The sequence below is a fragment of the Periplaneta americana genome, chromosome 10 (assembly GCF_040183065.1).
Source record: "Periplaneta americana isolate PAMFEO1 chromosome 10, P.americana_PAMFEO1_priV1, whole genome shotgun sequence".
Classification (NCBI taxonomy): Eukaryota; Metazoa; Arthropoda; class Insecta; order Blattodea; family Blattidae; genus Periplaneta; species Periplaneta americana.
This window is the reverse complement of record NC_091126.1, coordinates 77,605,932-77,631,777: the sequence shown is the minus strand read 5'-3', so window position 1 is coordinate 77,631,777 and position 25,846 is coordinate 77,605,932. Positions and strand designations below refer to the sequence as shown.

The following is a 25,846-nucleotide window of genomic DNA, read 5'->3' as shown; positions in this document are numbered from 1 at the left end:
TGGGGATGTGTTTGTGTAGTGTAATGTGGAGTAAAAGAGAAAGTGTGTGTGTGTTTTTTTTTTCTGAAATTGAGTTGTGTTGAGAATTTTATTTGGATGTGTTTTTGTGTGTTTGTATATTTCGTATTGCTCTAGTGTGTTTAGTTTCTGGCTTTTTGGTTGGATGTGTAGAATTTCCATGTCTGTATTGATGTCTCTGTATGTGTGGTTAGCATTTGTGATGCGTTCTTCATATGTGGAAGTGTTTTGTAATTTTGTTATGGCTGTGATGTGTTCTTTGTAACGTGTTTTAAATGCTACCACACATACAGAGACATCAACACAGACATGGAAATTCTACACATCCAACCAAAAAGCCAGAATCAAAACACACTAGAAGAACAATACGAAATATATAAACATACAAAAACACATCCAAATGAAATTCTCAACACACAACTCAATTTCAGAACACACACTCTTTGACCCCACATTACACTACACAAACACACCCCACAGGAAACAAAACAAAAGGCGCGAAGACCAGAAACAAGCAGTTCTGATGATGGCCAATAGCAGACCGAAACATGTTAACAAGGTAACATAACGTTTAACACGTGAAAGACATATAATACGTTTTCCAAAGAGATACAGTGTTAAAATTTGTATAATCAAGATGTATATTATGTTCCATTCTACTTTATAGTTCCTAATGTAATTTCATTTTTGTGTTCATAGAAATTATACTCTCAGTAAATAAACGAGTTTAGAACAATCAACATATCTGCCCTTTTTAAAATTAATTTACAGTGCTATAATAATTATCGCGGATTACCAGATGCACGAAATCAGATGTACAAGCTATCACTGAAGCTTATCAACACTTCTTCGCTCACTCATAGCTCTGCAAGCCGATGTTCTCAAAACAGAGCACGATTGCTCGAAGGAATGACGTCAAAGAACACTGATTCTGCCGATCATTGTTTTAGGCCTATATTACATTATCAAGAATAATATACAGAATATAAAACTTTTGATCAAATATGTATGATCAAATGTATGATTTTGAGTATATTGCACTATGTCAAAGCTTTTACCATATCTTTCACCACAGTTTCAATAATGGATCCATAACAGTTCTGTGCATGTTGCAACTGTAGTGCAGTAATGGTTATTGCATTAAACTAAATAATAAATCAAAGAACATATTTGGGTTAGAGATTGGGTAAAGAGAAAAGATACAAAAAGAATCCATAAAACTCTACTGAAAGAACTTCAGTGTGAAAATTTGAAAACCTATACTAAGTACTTAATACCGATAATGAATGATGAAACATTTCATGTGACTCATAATGTTAAATTTAATGTTTTGTGGATTTCACAGACCATATGGACTTAATGTCCTCCATTTTCTTTCTTCTTGGCACAGATTTTATAAAAAATATGATGAGGACCATGGCTCCTATTTCACTATCAAAGTTCTTTGACGAAGAATATGGTAAAATATTTTATCAAAGATCTTTGATAAAAGATAGGATTTGGGGTATAGGGTAAACTAGGGTCTGTTGGACAGTCGGGCATGTTGGACACAAGTGGCGAGGTAACACGTTAAAGTACAGAGTGTCCAACATGCCCGACTGTTCAACAGACCCTAGTTTACCCTACTACACTACATAAAATTTTTATAAAATATTGTATCAAATATAATCTAAAATTAGGAACAAAAGTTCACCTAACATTTATTCCACAATAGTGAACAAGTGATCAGAGGATTTTTTGATACTAATATTTACGCGTTAAGTTTATGATCTGTTAATACTAATATTTACGCGTTAAGTTTATGATTTGTTGGTACTAATATTTACGCGTTAAGTTTATAACACCATGAATGAAGAACTGTATTATGCTGGTTTAGCTACAATTAGTTCAATTATTACATAAGCATTTTATTGAAAAAGAAACAGAAAAAAACGCCTGTGGGTTAAGCCGTGGATAGTAAAACGTGATAAGAGTGGTATCTATCAAAATTTATTGAAAGAGTTACATTGCGAGGACGTGAAAAGTTATACAAATTATTATAAAATATTATTATCATTATCATTATTATTATTATTATTATTATTATTATTATTATTATTATTATTATTATTATTGTATTATACAAATTATTTATTTACAACATTTAATTTCCTTCATACTCCGATATCAGAATTTTTGTGGTAGCAACAGTCCAGTTATATTTGCGTTCCGCCATATTTGTTTCAAGGTATAGCAATCTTTTATTAAAAGAATAACAAGATGCACTTACATTTTATAAAAGATCTTTTAGCAAAGAAATTTTTATAAAAGAAAATCCATTACACTGTCATATATTTTATAAAAGATCTTTGTCAAAGAACTTTTATCACAGAATTATGTTACAGCTAGATATGATTAAAGATGCTATATTACACTGTAAAAGATATTATCATATATATTTTATCAAACTTCTGTGATACAGAAATTTGATAGTGTAATATAGGCCTTAAGCTATCTCTCGCATAAAATCACAGTCGTTCGAGCTTTGGTCACCGCTGGCTTAGTTAGATGAGTACTTTTAACAAATGCCTGGGTGGCACAGTTGGTAGACTGCTGGCTTTTTGTGCCCGAGGTTGCGGGTTCGATCCCGGCCCAGGTCGATGATATTTCATTAATTAATTCATTCATCCAGTCTTCTGCCCAAGGGCAGGTCTTTCACTGCAAACCCAGCTTTCTCCAATCTTCCCTATTTCCTGACTTCCTCTTTGTCTCCTTATATGATATATATCATAATGTCGTCTATTATCTGACATACTCTTCTGCCTCTAATCTTCTCCCGTTCACTATTCCTTCCAGTGCATCCTTCAGTAGACAGTTTTTTCTCAGCGAGTGGCCCAACAAATAAATTCCTTTTCCTCTTCCTGATCAGTTTCAGCAACATTCTTTCTTTATCCACACTTTCCAGCACAGATTCATTTCTTATTCTGTCTGTCCACTTCAAACGTTCCATTCTTCTCCATTCCACATTTCAAATGCTTTATTCGCTTCTCTTCACTTGGTCGTAATGTCCATGTTTCTGCCCCATACAATGCCACACTCCATACAAAGCACTTAACTAGTCTCTTCCTTAGTTATTTTTCCAAAGTTCGCAGAAGATGCTTCTTTCTTCTATTAAAAGCTTCCCTGGCCATTGCTATCCTCCTTTGGCAGCAGCTCATGTTACTACTTATAGTACACACCAAGTATTTGAACCTGTTCACGTGCTCTACTGCCTCACTTAGAACTCGCAAATTTACCTTCTTTATTTTTCTTCCTATGACCATGGTCTTCGTCTTACTGCATTTATCTTCATCCCATAGTGCTCACAGCTGTCATTTAGTTCCTGAAGCATATCCCTTAGTATCATCTCTGCTGCAAACAACGCCATATCATCAGCAAATCTTATGTACTTCAACTTCTTCCTGCTACTATCATTCCTCCCATGTTCTGAAAAGAGTTCTTTACTAAATCCTCCAAGTAGATGTTGAACAGGGTAGATGATAAAAGGCATCCTTGACGTACTCCTCTTCCAATTTCATTTCCATCTGCGACAGGCTTATGTTACTAGATTTATTGGCATGTAAAAGAACTCCTGCGGGACAAAATTCCGGCACACCGACGACGCTGATATAATCTCGGCAGTTGCGAGCATCGTTAAATAAAACATAATTTACCATTTTTCAACAAATGGGAATGGTCTTATGGACAGAGTGCTCCCTGTGCGAAGAGGATGTAGCTTCGAACAAGGAACTCCTGTTACACTGTAGACGACTAGAGCCAGCGAAGTAGCACCGAAAAATCTAGTGGGACTGGGAAGCATGAGGGCTAATATTGAGAGACCAAGCTCCAGCCATTTGAACACAGTAGAAAGAGGTAACATAAAATACTGCAAATATTATTGATCATGAAATCCATTGCCATCTGTGGTGGGATAGAAGCGTAACTGCCTTCGCATGGATCGGTAAATATTTACCTTCGTTTTCACCCGATTGTTTGTCATTAGTGGTAATCAGCCATTAAACACATTGATAAAGAGGCGCTGAACTTATTTTGCAATTAATTGAACGTTAGTGAAGCATTACGCTGCGAGGTGCAGATTGTGGCGGTTGCGCATAATTAAATGAGAGCCGTAGAATAATTAGGAATAGTGGGGGCAGCAGTCGCGGCGGCACGTATCGACACTATCGCACTCGGAAACGGAAAAGCAAGCAGAGGGCTGTGATTGTGAGATAAGCCAGTTTTACAATGTCACTGCTCGCGTTGATCACCATGGTAACGCGAGCCACCTGGGAGGGAAGGCTTCCGGAAAGGACGGATAAGCTACAGGCAATGCATATTTATATAATACACAATAGTATCGATGCCGAGCTTTTACAATGACACTTGCTGCTGGAAACAACACTTGAACGGATTTGGAACTAAATCTGAAAGTAAGCACAACGTAAATAACAATTGACTTCACTGCATCAACAAAAGCTTTCATTCAAAGAGCATGACCATCCAAAAGTGAGAGACGAAATTGCCAGAAGTCGTGTTCTCCTTTCCCCTTTAATCGTGTGTGGGGTTTGGGGCCTGTCAAGACTTCAATGAAGGATTTTCGTTTCACCTTTTCATGGATAATCCACACACTTTCTCCCTTTTAGAGCATAACATAGCACGTTGCGGGAATTCTGTTAAAACTTGTGCTTAGAGATGGGTTCTCAACTTCATTAACAATGAGCAGCCTTAGGAAGTTCGTACCAAACATTGTTTTCAGGTTGAGTGCAGCAGGCATTTAGATCTGTTCAGATCCTAGTGGTTAGCAATCATATATGGATGCATATTTACTACGTATTGAGCTTCGTGACTGTATAATATACGAAGCTCTAGAAGCTATACTAGACTGTGGTATTACCGTTTTGTCTTAGGAGCAGAGAACACAGGTTTGATCCCATGTGTGATCAGCTGTTCAACGCTATCATGTTTAAAAGAATATAAAAGAAGCGTTGGAAAATTGGATAAGTAAATGTTTAGGAATGGGGATATAGATTGTTGATTACAGTTTAACAAGGTCTGGTACGCTGATGACCAATTAATTGTTGCTGATATTGAAGAGGACATTGATTATACATGTTAAGAGAAAACTCAGAGAGGAAAATGGAAAGTGGAGTATGAGTATGGACAAGAAGGAAACAGCATGTCAGCATAGGGGAACAAGAAGACTCACAGTGATTCTGCTCAGAAACTACAGCGTGTTCATAACGCGAGCGTCCGCTTCATTTGTAATGTTCGATACTGTGACAATATTTCACCTTCATTCGAGAAGTTATCATATCATGGTTTAGGTTACATGAGAGGAAAAATCTGCACTCTCTTTCTCTCTTATATTGAATTATGCGCACTTCATCCCTCTCTTATTTATTCGCCCGTTTTCATACTCCCCCTCTCTCTCTCTCGCTATTATAGGCCTAATATTAATACTCGATCACAACGCATTAACACGCTAGAAATTCCACTTCACGCATCATCTCTGTATTCCTCATCTTTCACTGTTGCTACTTCTCGTCACTGGAACTCTCTGCCGCCTGAAGTCAAGGGCTGCCGAACATTGCTTTCAAATCCAAGTTAGAAAATTATCTTATGACCAGTTGCCAAACTAATTTACAAGTGACAAGTGTTGTATTGCATATTTCCACGTATTCACATTTTTTTATATAGGCCTATTCTAGTGAAATTTAACTTATTTTATCTTTTTGCTTTCATATTTCCCGATAATGGTACATCTATAATGTGATAACTTGAGCTATAAAATATAATCATAATTTTTCTTACTGTGTGTACCTAAAAATATTGTATGCTTTGTACTTCACTATTTTATTATTATTATTATTATTATTATTATTATTATTATTATTATTATTATTATTATTATTATTACTATTATCAATAATTGTCTTATATTTTTATACTTTGTATGTCTCACTTATTTTGATCTGCTGTTCACATTTTATTATGCTTTTTCCTTTCTTTCTATATGTTATATATTATGTCTGATTTCTACTTGTTTACATTGTATTATTATTATTATTACAGTATTATTATTGTTATTATGATGATTATTATTATTACAGTATTATTATTATTGTTATTATGATGATGATGATGATGATGATTATTATTATTATTATTATTATTATTATTATTATTATTATTATTATTATTATTATTATAAGTAATGAATATAACGAAAAGCGAAGAATACAAATTCTCAGGAAGTATTATATCAAGCGAGAAACATCAAACTACAGTGTGTTTCGAAAGTGATGGTCAACAATTTAGGAAAGAAAAGTAAAAACGAAGGGAAGCAAAAACGTTTCAGTAAATATGAGTCCGCATATTAATCGTTTACGAGATAATGGCATTTATTTTTGCTGGCTGGGGCCGCCAGTGAACTGAGTGCCTGGATACGGCAAAGCGGTAAATGATATTCTCATAATAATAATTATATTGCTGCTATTTTTATGACCGAAAGTCTGTTACTTGTTACGTAAGTCCTTCAACCTGCTGCATTGAGCACTTTAATATATAGGGAAACCAATGTCTTGTTTATTTTTTCTTTACTAAAGTTTATTTCATTCCGTTAAAAAAACATAATATTCCATATCACTAATGGACCAAACAAAACTGAAGTCGCTTATCTTTTCAAAATATTAACATAATTTTATACACATATACAGTAGTGTTTCAGAAGTGATGGTCAACAATTTAGGAATGAGACGTAAAAACGAAGGGAAGCAAAAGAGTTCTAGTAAACATGGGTCCGAAAATTAATCGTTTACGAGATTATGTCATTTTTCTCCTGTCTGGGGTCACCTGTGAATCGAGCGCCTGTATACGGTAAAGCGGCAACATTCATGCTTCGTACGTATGCCGCACTCTCCCATCCCATTTCCTTCTAAGGAGGACCTGTACCTAATTCACCGGATTTAAATCATTTGGATTTTTCTGTATGGAGTTATACAAAAGTCTGGTTTACATAAGAGACATCACCACACATGAAGAATTGCAACATCGGATTGTAGCTGCCTTCTAGCAAATGATGAATGACCCGGGTTGCTCGAGCGCATTCACGGTTCTTTGCGGAGAAGACTGGACAGATACATCTAAGAGCATGGTCAAAATTTTGAACACCTGCTGTAAAATTCTTCAGTTAACGTGTTCATATTGTACTATACCTTGTTTATCCACAAACCTTACTGTTTTTCAAACAAAAAATTTTATTATGTTTATGTCCAATCACATTTTTGTGGTGTTGAAGCCAAATTTATTAATTTTACTGTCTAGTGATTGATAAATTAAATAAAATTGTCGCTGCTTTTGTTGGAATTATTACTTAGTATTCATCGGATCCCAACCAGCACAAAATGGCATTATGTCGTAAACGGTTAATTTGCGGACCCATGTTTACGGAACTTTTTTTGCTTCTCTTCGTTTTTGCTTCTCATCTCCACATTTTTTACCATCACTTTTGAATCACCCTGTATAGAATAGCTACAGAGTTCACTTAGATCAGAAATCCATACGGACACTCAATCCACTACTTCGGTCGAAAGACATCACATGAAATAGAAAAAAAAAATGTAATAATATACAGAGCAAGAGTCACAATGACATAATGTAGTCCACACCTGTAGAGTAACGGTTAGCGCCAGATGGCCCGGGTTCGACTCCCGGTCGGGGCAATTTACCTGGTTGAGGTTTTTCCGGTATTTTCCCTCAACCCAATATGAGCAAATGCTGGGTAACTTTCCGTGCTGGACCCCGGACTCATTCCATCGGCATTATCACCTCCATCTTATTCAGACGTTAAATAACCTAAGATGTTGTTAAAGCGTCGTAACATAACCTACTAAAAAAATGGAATAATGAATCAGTAGGTTGGTAATTTTCAATGAGAAACAGAAAGGAAACATAAATAGCTGAACGAATCTTTTAAATACATCGTGCAAGATATTGGGACTAGAACACATATCAAATGAAGAAATCAGACGAGCGACGGGTAAATAGAATTGCAGAAGCACAGACAAAAAAGAATCGAGATAATCTACGTATGTGGTATGGACACCTCGTGAGGATGGGAGAAATTCGATGGCCAAAACGGGCATTAATTTACATCCCAATGAATAGAAGAAGAAGGAGGAGGAAAAGAAGAAGAAGAAGAAGAAGAAGAAGAAGAAGAAGAAGATGATGATGACCTGTAGGGACATGGATGAGTGGAATAAGAGCAAAAATGAGAGACTGAGTTATGAAAGTAGAAGAATGGAGACATAAGGAAAGATGGTAATCGAAACGTTCGCTAAAGAAACATACGTGTTCCATTAAAAAAGAAAGTAACTTTGAGTTGAAAGTGATATTGTTTTAAGTTTTTGGATTGTGTATACCCTCCCATTGTGTGAGCACCTGACATGGGTACATGCCTGCGCAAGTAGATTTTTCACATCTTGTTTCATTTCGAAAATATTTTAGGTCGCAGAGTTGGGTGAGACACCCTATATATATATATCTTTTCCACACGGCTAGAACGTCCGCTTTCTCATGTTCGAATCCTGGGAGGGGTTCCTCAGCAGGAAGACGGAAAATGGGATACGACCTACGAACACACACGAGGTCGACCATTTCATTCGTCGCCTCAGTCCTCATAAGGATGCAGGAGCTGACGGCAGAAATGGTACTGCAGCATCTCTCAAGGTGAGCTCTGAAGCGCATAGCAGAGATAATAACATCTTGGCTTCCGGTCACTATTCAGTTCCCTGGAAAGAGGTCCACGATGTCCTCTTTTCATAGTCCGGAAAGAATAAGACAAATCCAAGCAACTATAGGCCCATTAGTCTCCTCAGTTGTCTCAGCAACTTGCGGAGTGAGTCATGCATAGACGCCTCACTGAAGTAGTGTTACCCAAACCAGGAACGAGCAGTTCGACTTCCACCCCTAGTCATTCCACGACACTCCAGACACTCTGCATGACGGAGAACATTACCTGGGGAATGAGCACAAAGTGTGTCGTAGCTGCAGCTTACCTGGACATCTAGCGAGCATTCCACAAGGTTTGGCATGAGGGGCGTTTGGTTAAGTTACTGGGCATGGGAGTCCCAGATGGAATGGTACGCCTCATTTCAGATTACCTCTGAGGCCATATATTCAAGACCCAAGTAGACAGTAGTTTCTCCACCCCTCGTGAAATTCGAGCAGGAGTCCCTCGGAAATCCATTATCAGTGCCATACTTTTCAATATCTTCATTAATGACCTCTCGTTTCGCTACAGCCATGGCAGAAGTAGTCATTTGTCTAATTATGCAGACGACACTGCCCTCTTGGCGATGGGCACAATCTAAGGTTAGCGTCCCGAAGATTACAATCCATCTTAGATCACCTACAACCATAGTCCCATGACTGGAGAATCAAGGTCAACGTAGATAAATGTCAGGCCATACTATTTTCACTAAGGGCGAGGCTCGAAGATATACCACCATCACCCACACTTTTCGAACAAGCAATGCCGTGAATGAACCAAATTAAATACTTTGGGATCATCATGGACTTTCAGCTCAGTTTCCGAGATCATATCTAATCCCTTCTTCGTAAGACCAACGGACTGATAGTTCGACACTATCCCATTCGGGCGACCTTAATTCCTGACAACCTGGGGGTAGGTCTTACCATGTGTAAGGTCCCCTCATTTGCTCTGTCATAACCTATGCCGCATCTGCATGGGGGTTCACAGCAGTGACCCATCTCTGTAAACTCCAAGTTATTCAGAACCAAGAGATTCGAACCATTATGCATCTCCCCTGAGTTGTCTCAAGAGAGAAGTTCCATGATGAGCTAAATTTTCCAACTGTCGACGAGTTCATTGCTCGACTCGCTAGAAACCTGTACACGGCAGCTTGTGTCAACACCAACCCACAGATTTACAACTCCCGGTGGTCTTGCTTTAGCCTTCGAACATCTCACCTGTTACACGAGCGAGTTTACTCGACTCCACTTGCACTGCGAAAGGACGAAGTATCTCTCAATGTGCAGAGTTACACCTTCCGGAGTTTCTTCTGCCAATCCTGCAGTTACTCGTTGTATGTCTTCCCCCCCACCCTTCCCGTATGTGGTAGCTAATAGGTTACATCAATTTTCGGCTTTTCCTCTTCAACATTTTCTAGAGCTCCTTCAGTGAAGCAGTGAAACCCGGAGTGAGACAAGTGACCAAAAGGCTTGGAGCTCACACATTCAGTTTTTCTCATCCCCAAACTCCCTTGTAAGTATGCGTTCACGCGTACCTTTCAAAGTTTCTCCTCGCATTTCCCTCTCTTTCAATTCAATTCAATTACTTGGGAGTGCCGCTAATTATGACTTACCAGTACTATTTTGGCTTTTACAGCTCACATGGTTGGGGTCAGAAAGTGTCAAAAGGCTCAGTGCGTGAAAGTATGTAAAACAATATTTTACATATATGTGTATGTTTCTTTTTTCAGGTGGTGGCAGTGTAGGAACTCCGTATCAGCGCCTACTGCACTCACTGCATCACGACCAAAGATGGCTGACAGAAGTGAATCTTGGCAAGAGGGTTGGGTTTTATCGTTTTCGAGGGGACTTGGGCAGCGGAAATTTTTCTCAAGTCAAAATGGCTGTACATCAGCTCACGAAAGGTAAAGTTAATCCAGATCACAGTTAATTTAACTCCTTCCTTGAAGTGAATGTAGGACGTCCAGGAGTTTGCCTTTGAAGGACGAACAGAAAGTAAAAAATACTTGTCGGAGACAAGGTCGTCGAATAAAATGTTCGTAATTTCATATAATAAAACATGGGAAGTAATGGAAGAAGGTAACTTATTTTTTTAATATGTGGAAATTATACGCTTTCTTTCCTATCTCAGTCTCAATATGGACACCATTCTTAGCTCTGCAGACATCAAGGCGACACCTATACTTCCTTCCACGTACTCTGAATCATGTCAGGCGTGATGCTTGCGTTTGCATCTGTAATCCTGTCATTCATATATTGGAGTTACCGATTTTCTCCAAAATAAATAAACAATGATTTCTGTTTATTCACATATAAAGAAATAATATGTGGGTGTGAATGGTCGTAACACACTATCAGACAGCAGCCTCTATACATTTGATTTTCGAAGCAACACGCACGTTTATTTACTGTGAGAATTATGTTCTGGGACTGTTCGTCACCACTTCATTAATGTGAAACTTCGCCTTTTCCGTGAAAATTAAATATTTTAAGCAGTCTTCTTCATTTTTAAGTTCATATGACACATGTTCTGAAAGTTCAACACGTCTGGAAGATATTTAACTTTTATTTAATGCTTGAAGAGAAACCGAATACAGCTATAATATTTGCATATATACGAATCGAGGTGCGAAAGAAAATTTGCAGAGTTTCTACAATAACAATGCATAGATATATTCATTCATTCATTCATTCATTCATTTATTTTATTCCATAGATCTTACATGAGCAATGAAGCTTTAAGATGTGGAACATGTCAACATTTTACAATATTACAATTACAATTTTTACAAATTTTTATAGTTTTACAATTTAGTAATTTTCTACAATTTTTACAATGTTGTACAATTTTTTTACATTTTGGCGAGATGTAGTGAGATGAGATGAGGTCCGAGGATTCGCCAAAATATTACCCGGCATTTGCCTTTTCGGTGGGGGAAACCTCGGAAAAACCCAACCAGGTAATCAAATCAAAGGGGGTAATCAAATCAAAGGTGTTGATGCCAAGGACTCGCCACAGACCATCCGGCTTCAGTCCCACGGCTGAAAGTAATTGGATATAAAATTCTCAACACCTTACAGATGACTTTGTAAGAGATTCCTCTACAATAACATCCATTCAGCATCCCTCATTAAAACAAATTTAGAAAAAGAGTTTCAGTTCCGTAGTACTGACATACTTTCAAATTGCTGGAGGAAATCAACTCTTCTTCTCATTGTGACCATAAAATTTCTACTACAAGTTGTATTTCTGACCTTAAAGAGGACACGGAATTGTCTATCTTGACAATGTTAAATTATGTGTAACATAAGGAAATATTTTCCTGGAAACTATTAAAAATAGACAGCTGAATTTTTTACAGCTCATGTACACATAACCCGACCTTATGCTGAAAGAGTGGTTTTTCTTTAAAGTATTTCCTTACTGAGAAATAATTTTTTCTCCTTCCATAAACTTTTTCAACGATTTTTAATACATTACCCCCCATAACATCTTCAAAAATTAATAAATTTCATAATCATTCTTTCATTACATGTAAAACATCTAAGTAAACTAATCCTGAACATTTCAACTGTGTCGATTAAATAGAAGCAGAGAAAAGGCTTTTGTATGGAAAACTAAACTTAGAAAATTAGCATTGAAATTAAGACATAGGGTAAACATTGGTAATTTCGTGGCAGTGGCTATTTCGTGATACTTTTTCTTTGCTCTTTTGTGAACTAACCAATGGTGTTACGAGATCCAAATTTCCGCCAAGGGATTGCATATGTTGTCCAGTTTCCAGAAACATACAGCTAAGCTTTGTGTGACTATTGTAGTTGCTTCAGTGAGCTTTTATGTTTGGAGAGAGCAAGTTTGCGTCGACTTCTCAGGCGTACAAATTTTGTGGATGTTTGTAATTACATTACAGGCTTATTACTAAAGGTAAGCATATGATATTTGGTACAAAGATTTATTGTATCTTCATGAAATTTTAGGAAATGTTTTTGTAATTTTAGATACATCTGTAGTCGCCATGTAGGCTTAGCTTTACTGATAGAAATCTTAGCTGTTTGAGGCGAAATTTTGTTGAGCATTAAGTGTTACAATTTTTTAAATAGTATAAAATGTATTACAATAGGAATTTTAGAAATCTGAAGAAAAGATGTGATAACAAAAAAGAAAACAGAGACGCAATGGGTTCAGTGTAGCTTCTGTTTGATTTTTTATCATGCTAAGTGTCAATGATAAGTGCTAGATGACTTGCAAGAATTGTGACAGAAGATGGAACATGGCTCCACCATTTTGGACCAGAGACAGAGGCAGACAATGGAGTGGCATCATGCAAATTCACCAAAGAAAGAGAAATTCAAAAGTACACCTTCGGCAGGAAACGTTATGGCTACTGTGTTTTTCGATTCAGAAGGACTCTTGCTTGTGGACATCATGCCACACGGAACCACCATTAATTCTGACGAGTATGTTGCAAATCTCAAGAAACTTCTAGTTCGACTGAGTCGTGTTCGATGACATCGGGGGAAGCAGGATGTTCTGCTATTGCACGACAACGCACAGCCATATGTCAGTCACAAGACCACAGACCAGATCAGAAAATTCGGATAGACAACACTGAAACATCCGCCTTACAGTCCTGAACTGGAACCATGCGATTAGCGATTACCATCTCTTTGGTAAACTGAAGGATCCCTTCGCAGAACGAGGTTAGAAGATGACTCCCTTGTGCACGCTGCTAAAGAGTGGCCCAGACGTGTTGGTCCAGACTTTTACCGTGCTGGTCTACAGGCCCTCGTTCCTAGGTTACGTAAGGCAGTTGAAAGGGACGGGGATTATGTGGAAAAGTGACATTTTGTTCCTTAAGGATGCATCTACATTCTGTGAAAATAGCAAAGCTGTAGGATAAAAATATAATTTTTAAACAAATGCTATGCATTACTTCTGGAGTTACCCTAGTAATATAGGCTATAGTAAAGTCCGTAATGAAAGTGTTTACCTTTTCAGGGCAAAGAAGATCCCTTTTCAATTTCAATTTTTACTTTGATTTCATTCTTACTATGTGTTGATATGTATTTCTATGTTTTCTTGCTATGAATATTAGACGGAATTACTATGTTTGAAGTCTTGTAACAGTAAATGGGAATTTCATTTGACTTTAATCAATTTTTCCACAATTCTTCTACCTCTCACGAAATTATCAATGCAATATCACGAAATTACCAAGGTTATCACGAAATAACCAACCTTTCAGCTTAAGTTGTAAAAGTGGTTTTTGGCACATATTCAAGAACACATCCAATCTTTTATGTCTCCAGATTTGTACAGCAAGTTATCGTCTTTTAGATGAAAAAATCGGAATGAGGATATATTTACACATTTGCATTTTAAATTAGTTTTCATGAAATTATCACGAAATTACCAATGTTTACCCTACATATTATACTACGTCCCCTTTGTGTAATGATATGTGATATAACATTTTAAAGAAAAAAAAAAGACTAAATTGAAAAAAAAAATAACTTTCTGCCCAAAATCCGTAAATTTATAGAAAATGAGCATTAAAATGAAAACTTGTATACCCTTTCACAGAAAATCGAAAAATTAAATGGATATCGGTACAATTTTAGTACCTATAGTCATATGTGATATACCATTTTAAGGAAGGAATACAAAATAATAAAGTAGTAATTGGAAAAATAAAATAATTTAAAATTTTCAAGAAAAATCTAATTCCCCATTAAGATGATCAACATAGTAATATTCACTCTATTACTTATTTACTTACTTACTTACTTACTTACTTACTTACTTACTTACTTACTTACTTACTTACTTACTGGCTTTTAAGGAACCCGGAGGTTCATTGCCGCCTTCACATAAGCCCGCCATTGGTCCCTATACTGAGCAAGATTAATCCATTCTCTATCATCATATCCCACCTCCCTAAAATCCATTTTAATATTATCTTCCCATCTACGTCTTGGCCTCCCTAAAGGTCTTTTTCCCTCCAGCCTCCCAACTAACACTCTATATGCATTTCTGGATGCGCCCATACGTGCTACATGCCCTGCCCATCTCAAACGTCTGTATTCAATGTTCCTATATCCACTCTATTGGTAGCCCAAATTACTTATCAGTTAACACGCAACAGATGTAATTTGCTGAAGCAAACGCTCTGAAATGTACACTATCTTTTCTACATATCATTGAAAGTTAATATGTGTTGTAATGGCAACACTGAACAGAAATACGTACAGAAGCACTTGTGAGAGCATAATTGAAATTACCGCTATCTATTTCAAATTTAAAAAGAATTGAAACAAAGCTCCCATCGCTAATGATACTGTTTGCTATGCAATTCTAAACTAGTGGAGAGTAGCATTTAATTACTACCAGTATCCTTCGTAATGGCGATAACATCTAAGTCATTAATACCTGTCTGGAAAATCCCTCCCATTTTTACTCCGTTAGATGATAATTGGACTCGAAATGAGCCGACTTTTTACTTATACTGCAATTAGTTTTGTAAAGTTCACTGTAATATTGCAGTAGATATTACAATCTGATCAATATAATGCCTAGTGTGCTGTTCTTCGAACTCCCTTCCCCATTTTAGAAGACCAAACTTTCTTTCTTTTTTTGTGAATTATTAAGGGTGTTTGAAAAAGAGTCCAATGTGTACATGGCCACCAGTATAGCTCAGTCGGCTGAGCCACATGCCTGTCGATCCAGAGTTGCGTTCAGACGTGGGTTCGATTCCCGTTTGGACTCATTACCTGGTTGGGTTCTTTCCGAAGTTTTCCACAACAGTAAGGCGAATTTCAGGTGATTTATTGCGAATTCTCAGCCTCATCTTGCTAAATACCATCTTGCTATCGTCAATCCCATCGACGCTCAATAACCTAGTAGATGATACAGTGTCGTTAAATAGTTAACTAAAATTGTATATACATAGTGAAGGTAAACCTATTGAATTTCTTCTGAGATATGATTCCTATAAGGATGACAAGAACAAAAAGTGTAACAACATTTTGCATCTTTCCAGATGGTTTATATATAAATTTGATCCTAACAAATGTAACTTTTCGTTCTGCAAAAGAATTTTAAAATGTTACATTTGTTCGGATCAAATTTCTACACATTTAAAAGACAAAACTAAAATTCTTTCAATCATTTATTATTATAATGCACTGCTCTCTTAAATTGACTGAGCATATTGGGAATTAAATCAATGGCTCCACCAAAACACACTATGAAATGTTTCACATAAAACTTTTTTTTCTCGAAAAAGAAGTACGGTACAAACGAACAAAGTAGTATTTAACATTTTTGTTTGTAATATCTCAAAGAATAACTCCTTGAAATTAATGACTGGTGACGAAACTTCTTAGCATTGCTTCCTTACAAAATGAAGCAAAATTAGTAAAAGAATCCCATCATTAAGTGAGAACACCCAACCAAAATGCTGATTATTCATGCCAGCAACAAAATTCAATTCAGCTATGCATATTCCCAGACTATCATCCAACCATGAGAGATAATGTATTCTACATTGCAGTTACATTTACCCCAAAAAAGTGAATAAGACGTCGGTTCTGAGTGGGCCGGATGATCCTATTTGAAGATAAGGTCTGGAGTAAATTGTAAATTAACTGACCAATAGGAAAACTAATTTTTCAAAGTTTTAAGTTACCGGTATAATGTAAAGTAATCTGTAACACCCACAAGAAGTAAACCTATCACTATTACGACTTTCCTTTCGAAGTATATGCTATTTTTTTTTCGATCTACCGAAGATATCTGCATTATTCCACTTTACTTGTCCTACTGTAGGAAGGTTCTCTTAGTTAATTGGACTGTACAGAAACCAATTAAAATGTTTCAACTTAATATTTTCAGTGGCAAATTGATGCATAATGAACGATACAGTATATCACAATTAGACGTAGATATACTGATGGTTTATGTTAGATATTACAGAAAGGCAATAATAATAATAATAATAATAATAATAATAATAATAATAATATTATTATTATTATTATTATTATTATTATTATTGTTATTGTTATTATTATTATTATTATTATTATTATTATTATTATTATTATTATTATTATTATTATTATTATTAACAATTATTATCGTTCATGATTTTCTGTTTTGAATTCTGTAAAAGCTAAAAATTCTAAACTTAAACCAGTGATTTACTGATTGCCTCTGAGCGGTCTTTATTTATATTTATGTATAATGGTTTAGCAGAGTCGATTGTGGATGTTAATCTCTGTTACCACCACAATTTACTACTCTGTTTTTGTGATGATAGAAGTCATTGTACATCTACATGAAATTCATTGTACATCTATATGAAATTATTTGAGTCAAGATACAAAATACCTGATTTTTTTTATTATTTACATGATTCATAATTATGAAATAATAATATTTGCTTTGTTTTTTTAAAAATATTAGAACGTGTTGCTGTGAAGATATTGGACAAAGCTAAACTTGATCAGAAGACTCGGAGAATGCTAGCCAGAGAGATAGCTACTATGGAAGCTATACACCATCCTAACATAATCAGGTAAGAAAATATACTAGTATGTCCTTGTTTTCTACGTGTAGCACATTGTCTATAGTGATAGAACTTACATGGATGGTGAAACATGAAATTATTTTGTCCTGTAATGAATTTTCACTTTGGTAGTTCTTGTTCCTCATTTTTTCCTTCAATTATATTGACAGAATTAGACATATTTACAACAAAAGCTACTGGAATAAGTACTATTGCACGGAGTTATTCACAGATATTAAAAATATCATCGTCATAATCATTACTGTCGTCAATGGAAGAGATGTTTGGGGTACATATTCAGTTCTTTTTTGCATAGCTACATTTCCCTGTTTCTCATTCTTTTCATGTCTTCCATGGTCTCATTTTCCATATGATCTATCGTGGAGAATAATGCAGTCTCATCATCATCATCATCCATAGCGCTACAGCCCGGATCAGGCCTCGGCTTCCTTAAGAATTCTTCTCCATCGGTCTCGATCTTTAGCCACCGTCCACCAGTTCTTCACTCCAAGCCTCTTAATGTCATCCATAACACAGTCTATCCATCGTAGCTTTGGCCTTCCAACTCTTCTTCCTCCAGCAATCCCATGTTCCATCACCTTCCTAGGTATTTCACATTCATCCATTCTCTTAACATGCCCTGCCCATCTCAGACGAGCAATCTTAATGGATGTTATTATATCGGGAGACTCATAAAGCTGGTATAATTCGTTGTTATATCTTATTCTCCAAGTTTCACCATCCCTTACAGGTCCAAAAATCCTTCGCAATATCTTCCTTTCGAATGCGGCCAATCTAAATTTATCCCTTTCGCTAAGAGGCCACGTCTCTGATGCATAGGTCAACACTGGTTTTATTAGGGTCTTATATAGCCTACATTTTGTGCCACGAGATAGCAATATAATGCAGTCTAGTCCATTATAATATTTTCTCTAAATATGGTGAAGTAAATTGTGTCAGTATGTCTGCATATTTTGTAGTAAATGTTCAATTTTTTTCTCTCATATATGTATTATTGTTCCTTTGATGAAATGAACATTTGAATACTAAAAGCAGACTCAAGAAGTGCATTTGAACTGTTAACATTACTTTTACTTAATTTCTTATTGCCGATACGTATTTACTTGCTTACTTCAAAGTTGCTTTGGGTGACATGTGTGAAATCTTAATCTTGTGCTGGTAAAAGTTTGCATTAATTTTCTTTTTTTCATAACTCTGTTTTGTTACCGGTATATTCTTATACTGTGACATAAGTATACCACAGATATATTCTGAAATTGTGTTTATGTGTGTATGAAAGTAAACATTTATTCAAAAGTAAGTACTGGTAATCTTTCAATTTCAATTTTCAATCTTGATGAATTTTCCCGGGCATAGGAAACTTTTGTAATATATTTTCTCATATATTAAATGATTGAGTTTCTTGCTTTTTTAGATACATCTTCTGTTTCTGCAACGAAAATCTCATCATCTACATCTACATATAAAATTTATTTTATCTTTAGTGGCTGGTGCACTGTCCTTAGGCAACACAATCCGAAAGTTCATGAGTTCGAATCCCGTCTCGGACATATAGGGATGTCCTTCGTTAATGTTCTGTCATGTGTGTGTCTCTATAGAGGCCCCTACGCTCTGCTACAGGAGGCCCTTATACATGTTGGTGTCTAGTGTGTGTGTGTGTGTGTGTGTGTGTGTGTGTGTGTGTGTGTGTGTGTGTGTGTGTGTGTGTGTGTAGTCCATAGAATCGTCTCCTCCCCTACAGGCATTAGTGTGTAATTCTTACAACAAGACTTTAAACTAAAACGGAAAAAAGAAATCTTGAATCAATTTGATTCCTTTTATTACTACTTAATTCCATTATTTTCATTTCATTAAATATTTACTTTTTTTAATAACTTATCCACAGTAAAGTAAATTGAATAAAGAAAAAAATCTTAAGTTTATTCGAAAAAAAAGTTTAGATATATCTTTTGAACTTGGTGGTGTTATCCTTGGTGATTCTCCAATTAAAATACTGTCGTTTGATCCGAGGTTCAAAGATTCAGACCCGGTGAAGGGTGATGGAATTTAAGGGGTGATAAAATCATTAGCATGGCTTTCCTTTAGAGAAAATGAAATCTGGAAGGTCTGTGTAGTAAATTTATGATACGTAATAAATCCCTGTCCCATACAGAGAGCTCCAGGAAAAATTCTCAGCCATTGTTTGCTTACTTTGAACTTAGACTATGAAAAAAATCTGCAATTAAAAGTGTCATTAAATAAAATACTATCACTATTGCCAAAACTGTTACTACTACTGCTATTACTACTATGTGCTGCTGCTGCTGCAATCACCAATTTTAGTACCACCACCAACACCACTTCCACCATTATAAACACTACCAGCACTACTACCACTACTGCCAACTTTATCAATATTACCACCACTAACAACATTATCACCACTACCACCACCAACACTAACATTAACACCACTATCACCACCATTACGAAAATGATCACCATTACCAACATTACCATAACTACTACAACTACCAACAATATCACCACTATCATCATGATCACCATTACAAACATTATCACAAAATATTACTACTACTGCTACTGCTCCTGCTGCCACTGCCACCACTTTTTATACTATACCCATGACCACGATCACGACCACAACCAGTGTCACTATAGCACTAGCACTACCTACCACCATTATCCGATGGATCACGAATTTCAATGCCAACTCATAGATCGAAATGTAAGATCAAATCCAGATTACTGTAAAGGTGACGCTGCTACATGATGGATATATATGGCTTGGATAGATACATCTTCTGAACAATTCATATTTTTTAATTTATTATTCTTTCTCTCTTTTAGGTTTCTCTTTTCTACATTTTCTCCCCTAATACAGATTTAGTTTTTTTCAGTGTGACTTGTTTCTTGAAATGAGAGTAGCACTTAAAAGTTTGGAGTTTGCATGAGAAGTTAAATCAGATTAACAACCCTTCACAAGATTATGGGAAATGCAAACATATTTTAGATTTCTTTCCATATATTCTCATTCATTCATTCACTCGTTCATTTACTCATTCATTCAAATTAAATCAATTGTATTCACTTACAAATAAAATTTAATGTAAAATAATTTGTGTCATTTGTTACATTTATTTAGTATAACGAAATATTGTTGCATTGTATTGTATTGTATTGTATTGCATTGTATTGCATTTATTTATTCCTTGTACAGTCTATTACAGATTATAGGTTTGTCATTAGATACAAACACAAAATACAAACACACACACACATACAAAATAAGATTTCTAGTATGAATTTAATTTTAACCCTCTTAAGTTTTCCAAAGAATAGTAAAACTACCAAAAGACACAACAAAGAACAAGATATATAGTACATTTTCAGTTTACAAGACATTAAAATAAATAGACTAACATAGATTAGGTAAAAACAAGATAGGCCTACAAAATGAGATTACATGTTGCATATGTGTTTCCATTTCTGCCTCTGTTTCCTAAGCGTGGAATCCATTTAAATTTTGATTACAATTGTGAAATGTGAAATGAATTGTTGCGGTAATCAAAACTTGTATTTGTCACAGGTTGTACGAAGTGGTAGAAACGTACAGCAAGATTCACCTTGTGATGGAGTATGCTAGCGGAGGCGAACTCTTCAACAAAATAACAACAGCTGGAAAGATTCCTGAAAATGAAGCCAAGACTCTGTTTGCTCAAGTGATCTCAGCAGTTCAGTACATGGTTTGTAGTCTAGCGAATATCTTATTCTCCATATCACTTTATTAAAAAAAATATTCGGTATTCTGACAGGATATAATATTCAATTTAGCTGTAAATTTGACTGTACCATCATTTGTTTTATGTTGTAACATTCTTCGGTCTGTAAATTACTCTTGCTACTATTTTATAAAAAAAAATGCCAATAGAATCTCCCCTTCAGATACTTCTCAATCCCCTAAATTTGTCAAAGTTTAATAGTTCAAGGCATAGTGAATAAAAGAAATAAGAGACACATTACAAATAGCAAGATATTTCAAATTCACACCTAACAAATTCAAGGTAGTCCTTTGCCAGAACGTGTTACTGAACAATGTCAATAGCGATGTACGCCCTCCTTTTTGTAAACAATGCTTATACAAAATATTATGACCTTGTTTCAAGAATTATAAGATAGCTCTGATATGTCTGCAACAACTCTTCTCCTCAAACTAATCTGTAAATAAAGGCTTGTCAGATTAGACTCTCAGATATTTACGGAAACGCACATACACATATACTGTACACATATTTAATTGATCTTTTCAAGTGCTATCATGCAAATTGAGTCATTCTACAGAGAGCGACAGAACTAAACATTTTTAATAAAAAGAAAGTTCACGAATTTCAGTTATGTAAATACTATTAATACTATATGACGAAGTGTTTGCAGATTGTTTCTGTACATACTGTATCAATGTCAAGTGGAAATGGCCAGTGTAACAATGAGGTTGAACATTTTGTAAGAATTGCTTCAATCACTTCGACAAAATAATGCTGGAACCAATTTAATGTGCAAAATTCTTCATCAAATTCTATACCGGTATGCAAATGCATAATACTTCCTCAGATTTTGATAGGAAATATGTTGAATGAGAGTGATAAACATCGGTTTGTAAGAATCTAGAAAAATCAAAGAGAGTGCAGGAGGCAAGTCTCTGGAGTCTGGAACAAAATTACATCAGAAAACAATAAGCCTATCTTTGAGGTTAGCAAAACAAACAGTGTGATTAATACCTCTCTCTAACCAAAAATTGGTATTTTAATTATCACACATTAACCTCAGGCTTTTTCAGCATGAGAAAGGCTACGAACTTGTAAATTATTTAGCCTATACATATATTGCCTGTGTTGCACCATCAGAGGTGTATCGGTAACAACATTATACCAGAACGATAATTATGGTTATTATTGAATAGATGTTAGAATTCCAGTAGTAAAAACGGGAGTACCTCGCAAGAATATCGCATTTGTTAATCTCAAGTTGCACTTACACTGGTCGAAACTTGAACCCAGGTTTATAATGTGGAATGATAGTGCTCTAGTTGTTTGGCTAGTCGTGTGTTGTGTGCTACGAATGTTGCATAGAATGAAATTCATCTTCACAAAATAAAGTTTTCCAGGAATATCATAACATCATTTGTCTAATTTTTTTGAAAATGTTTTGCGTTTCAAAACTAACAACACATAAACCACTTCGTGAAGAATAATATTTCCATATAAATGGATTTTATAGGTCGACCAGGAGGACGTGACGGACGTGGTTCCAGGATCTGCCTATAGGCGGCATCTGTCTGTGGGAGCTGCACATATCCAGCAAAGCCGCAGGGGCTTTACTAAGCGGACTGTGGTTGACTGGGGGAGTGTAGCTCCCTTAACAAATGGCGCCATGGTGAGTTGTAGAATCGACGGCAGCATGTTCTTCTGGTTGAGGATGCAGAAGATTCAGGCACATGAATTGTGAACAGATGCCATCGATCAGAAGAGGCCGCAGAATAACATGACAGGCAGGCAGTGGATTAGATCTCCATTTGGAACTGGATGATGTGGCTGAATCAATACGATGATATTATGCAGTAAATCATGCGCTTGAAGAAGCGATCCTAATGGACTGCAACAATCATTCCAACATAAGGAGGTTGCACAATAATCTTAAGGCTGCAGCTTGCTTGCGAGCCCTCCTGCGAAGGAAAAAAATTATTGTTAATGATGACACCGTATACGTGAATATGTGAGGTCCACCATTACATAACTCCTGCGGTGATTGAGTGGTCAGACATCTGACCTGTCACGCAGGCGGCCCGGGTTCGAGTCCCGGTCAGGTCTGGGATTTTTCTTGAAATATCCATACTGACATTTGTGGCAGACAAGGTCGCAGTTGGGGTTTTTCTCGGGGTTCTTCCGTTTTTCCCCATATTGGGCATTTACTCGTACATCATTCCGTCACCATTTCTCCATTTCGTCATCATTCCATAGCATACCCGATTGCTGGCTGGTGTTGCACGGAGGTGGCTGACCTAGGGACGAGGGGGGGTTGCCTGCTCTACACCTGAGTACACAGCGAACCTTAGTGTAGTCAGATGGTGTGGGTTTGGGAATGCGCCTAGCTTGAAGGTTAGCGCAATAAACCTTAACAGGTTGCAGTGCTGGGCCATAGAGCCCCCCTCCCGTAAATTCAATTCAATTCAATTCAGTTCCACCATTACATGTAAGAAATGCTGTGACGAAGAGAGAGAGAGAGAGAGAGTGAGAGAGAGAGTGTGTGTGTGTGTGTGTGTGCGTGTGCGTGTGCGCGTGCGTGTGTGCGCGTGCGTGTGTGCGTGTGCGCATGTGCGTGTGTGTGCGTGTGTGTGCGTGTGTGTGCGTGTGTGTGTGTGCGTGTGTGTGTGCGTGTGTGTGTGTGCGCGTGTGCGTGTGTGCGTGTGCGTGTGCGTGCGCGTGCGCGTGTGCGTGCGCGTGTGCGCGTGTTTTTTTATATATATTTTAGACTACTTTTTGAGAAAGAAGTGCGTGTCATGATTCGCATATACGGTACCATATGTATTTTTACTCTATGCACTATTTGGTTAAGCGGGGTTTTACTGCAACAAGTCTACATCTTCAACTTGATTAATATATCTGGAGTCTTCTATGACCTTAGTCCTTCCGAATGGAACTTTGAACTATTTTCAGTGCTGCAAATGTATGTTGAAACAAGGCATTTGAAGATATCATCAACCATTCGCATCAAGCAAGGACAAGTAGAGTATCACTGGTTAGTCCAATTGTTTAAGTACATTCTAAAAGTGTATAAAATGCATGAATCTCGTTATAAATACAAGCGAAATCGACCAAATTAATTACAAATAACATATAAATATAATCGGTACGTATTTATTGAAAATCCCTTTTTTTTTCTAATATGCTTGTAACAGCTTATACACCTGGTTTAATTTTATATATAAAAATATGTTAGTACTGAGAATTATATTCTCTATTTATATAATTATATTACTTCCACAGTATCTTGAAGCAATTAAGTCGCAAACTGGTAATTAGGTATTTCAACTCTCGTATCCCAAGACAGATAAAATAATTTACACACTTGTAACACGAAGCTACTGTATCATATTATTTTCAGCACGAGCATGACTTCATACATCGAGACATAAAAGCTGAGAATGTGTTTTATGCTGGACCTGCTTTGGTGAAGCTCGGAGACTTTGGGTTCAGCACACAGCTCACTACTGGTATGTAGACATGAACTCATTTCTTAAAAGTGATTGATACTAAATGAGTATGTACTCAATTCAGAAAATTGTAAGCACAGCTGAGGTGTATGCTGCAAGGACAGTTCACGCTTGGATGGGGCAATGTTAGGGATTTATCACTGAGTTATACTGTAGAGATATCCGAATTTTAAAAATGTGTCAAAATTTGCTATAATAATCCTTGTTACCAGTATGTTGTCTTACTTAAAAAAATAGCAAATTAAAAAAGAATATTTGTGATCATAATATAAGAATGAATTATTAAGTTACAAAATTAAAAGTTATAAGTAATATACTGAGTGTAAACTACATTACCGGTACTTGCAAACTTATGCAGGTGGTACGGGACAATCCACTGAAGATAAATATTTGATAAAGTTTTCTTTCACCATACACTTTTATCCTAATTTAATGAAATTGTTAGAAATATGGTTATAATGACAACTTACATGTGTTAAAATGAAAAACTAAGTTGTAAATTACCTAGTTGACTAGTTTCGACTTTGTATCAACAATCTTCAGAACTAGTGAGGTCCTTGCTTCTTGTGGTTTTTTCTGTTGTTTTGCTGGGGGGTGTGTTTGTGTTTGATAGTGTGGAGTCAAATAGAACATTAAATTACAACATTGCATACAGAACACAAAACACTACAAAAACGTCTCAACATACAAGCAAGACAAACGAACAAATACAACCTAACAAGCGTATATAAACTCACATGCAATAATTGTAACAACTTCTACATCAGACAGACTGAGAGATGATTTCAAACATGATACAAAGAACACATCACACCCATAATCAAATCACACAATACCGTACCTCCACATACACAGAACACATCACATACACCAACCACAGCTACAAGAACATAGACACAGACATGAAAATTCTACATATCTAACCGAAAATACAGGAATGAAACATACTAGAACGGTACGAAATATACAGACACACAAGAACACACTCAATAACACATCCTCAGTACCCGTACATAACTAAATTTCAGAACTCATACCCTATTTGACTCCACAATACCAAATCCAGCAAAACAACTGAAGAAACCGGAAGAAGCAAAGAATTCACTAGTTCTGAAGATGGCTGATACGAAATCGAAACTAGTCAAATAGATAATTTACAACTTAGTTTTTTTCATTT

The 25,846-nt window shown here is 36.2% G+C and overlaps 1 protein-coding gene across 7 annotated transcripts in view; it reads left to right on the top strand.

The window, feature by feature from the left end:
- Positions 1-25,846, top strand: part of LOC138707810 (serine/threonine-protein kinase NIM1) — a 918,589-nt gene that overhangs the window by 879,934 nt on the left and 12,809 nt on the right. For all 7 annotated transcript variants that reach the window (XM_069837750.1, XM_069837753.1, XM_069837752.1 and 4 more), the window contains 4 exons: positions 10,539-10,712; positions 17,276-17,387; positions 20,989-21,145; positions 24,561-24,669. In XM_069837750.1, coding sequence (XP_069693851.1) covers positions 10,539-10,712; positions 17,276-17,387; positions 20,989-21,145; positions 24,561-24,669 — 552 coding nt within the window. The remainder of the gene's footprint in view (positions 1-10,538; positions 10,713-17,275; positions 17,388-20,988; positions 21,146-24,560; positions 24,670-25,846) is intronic.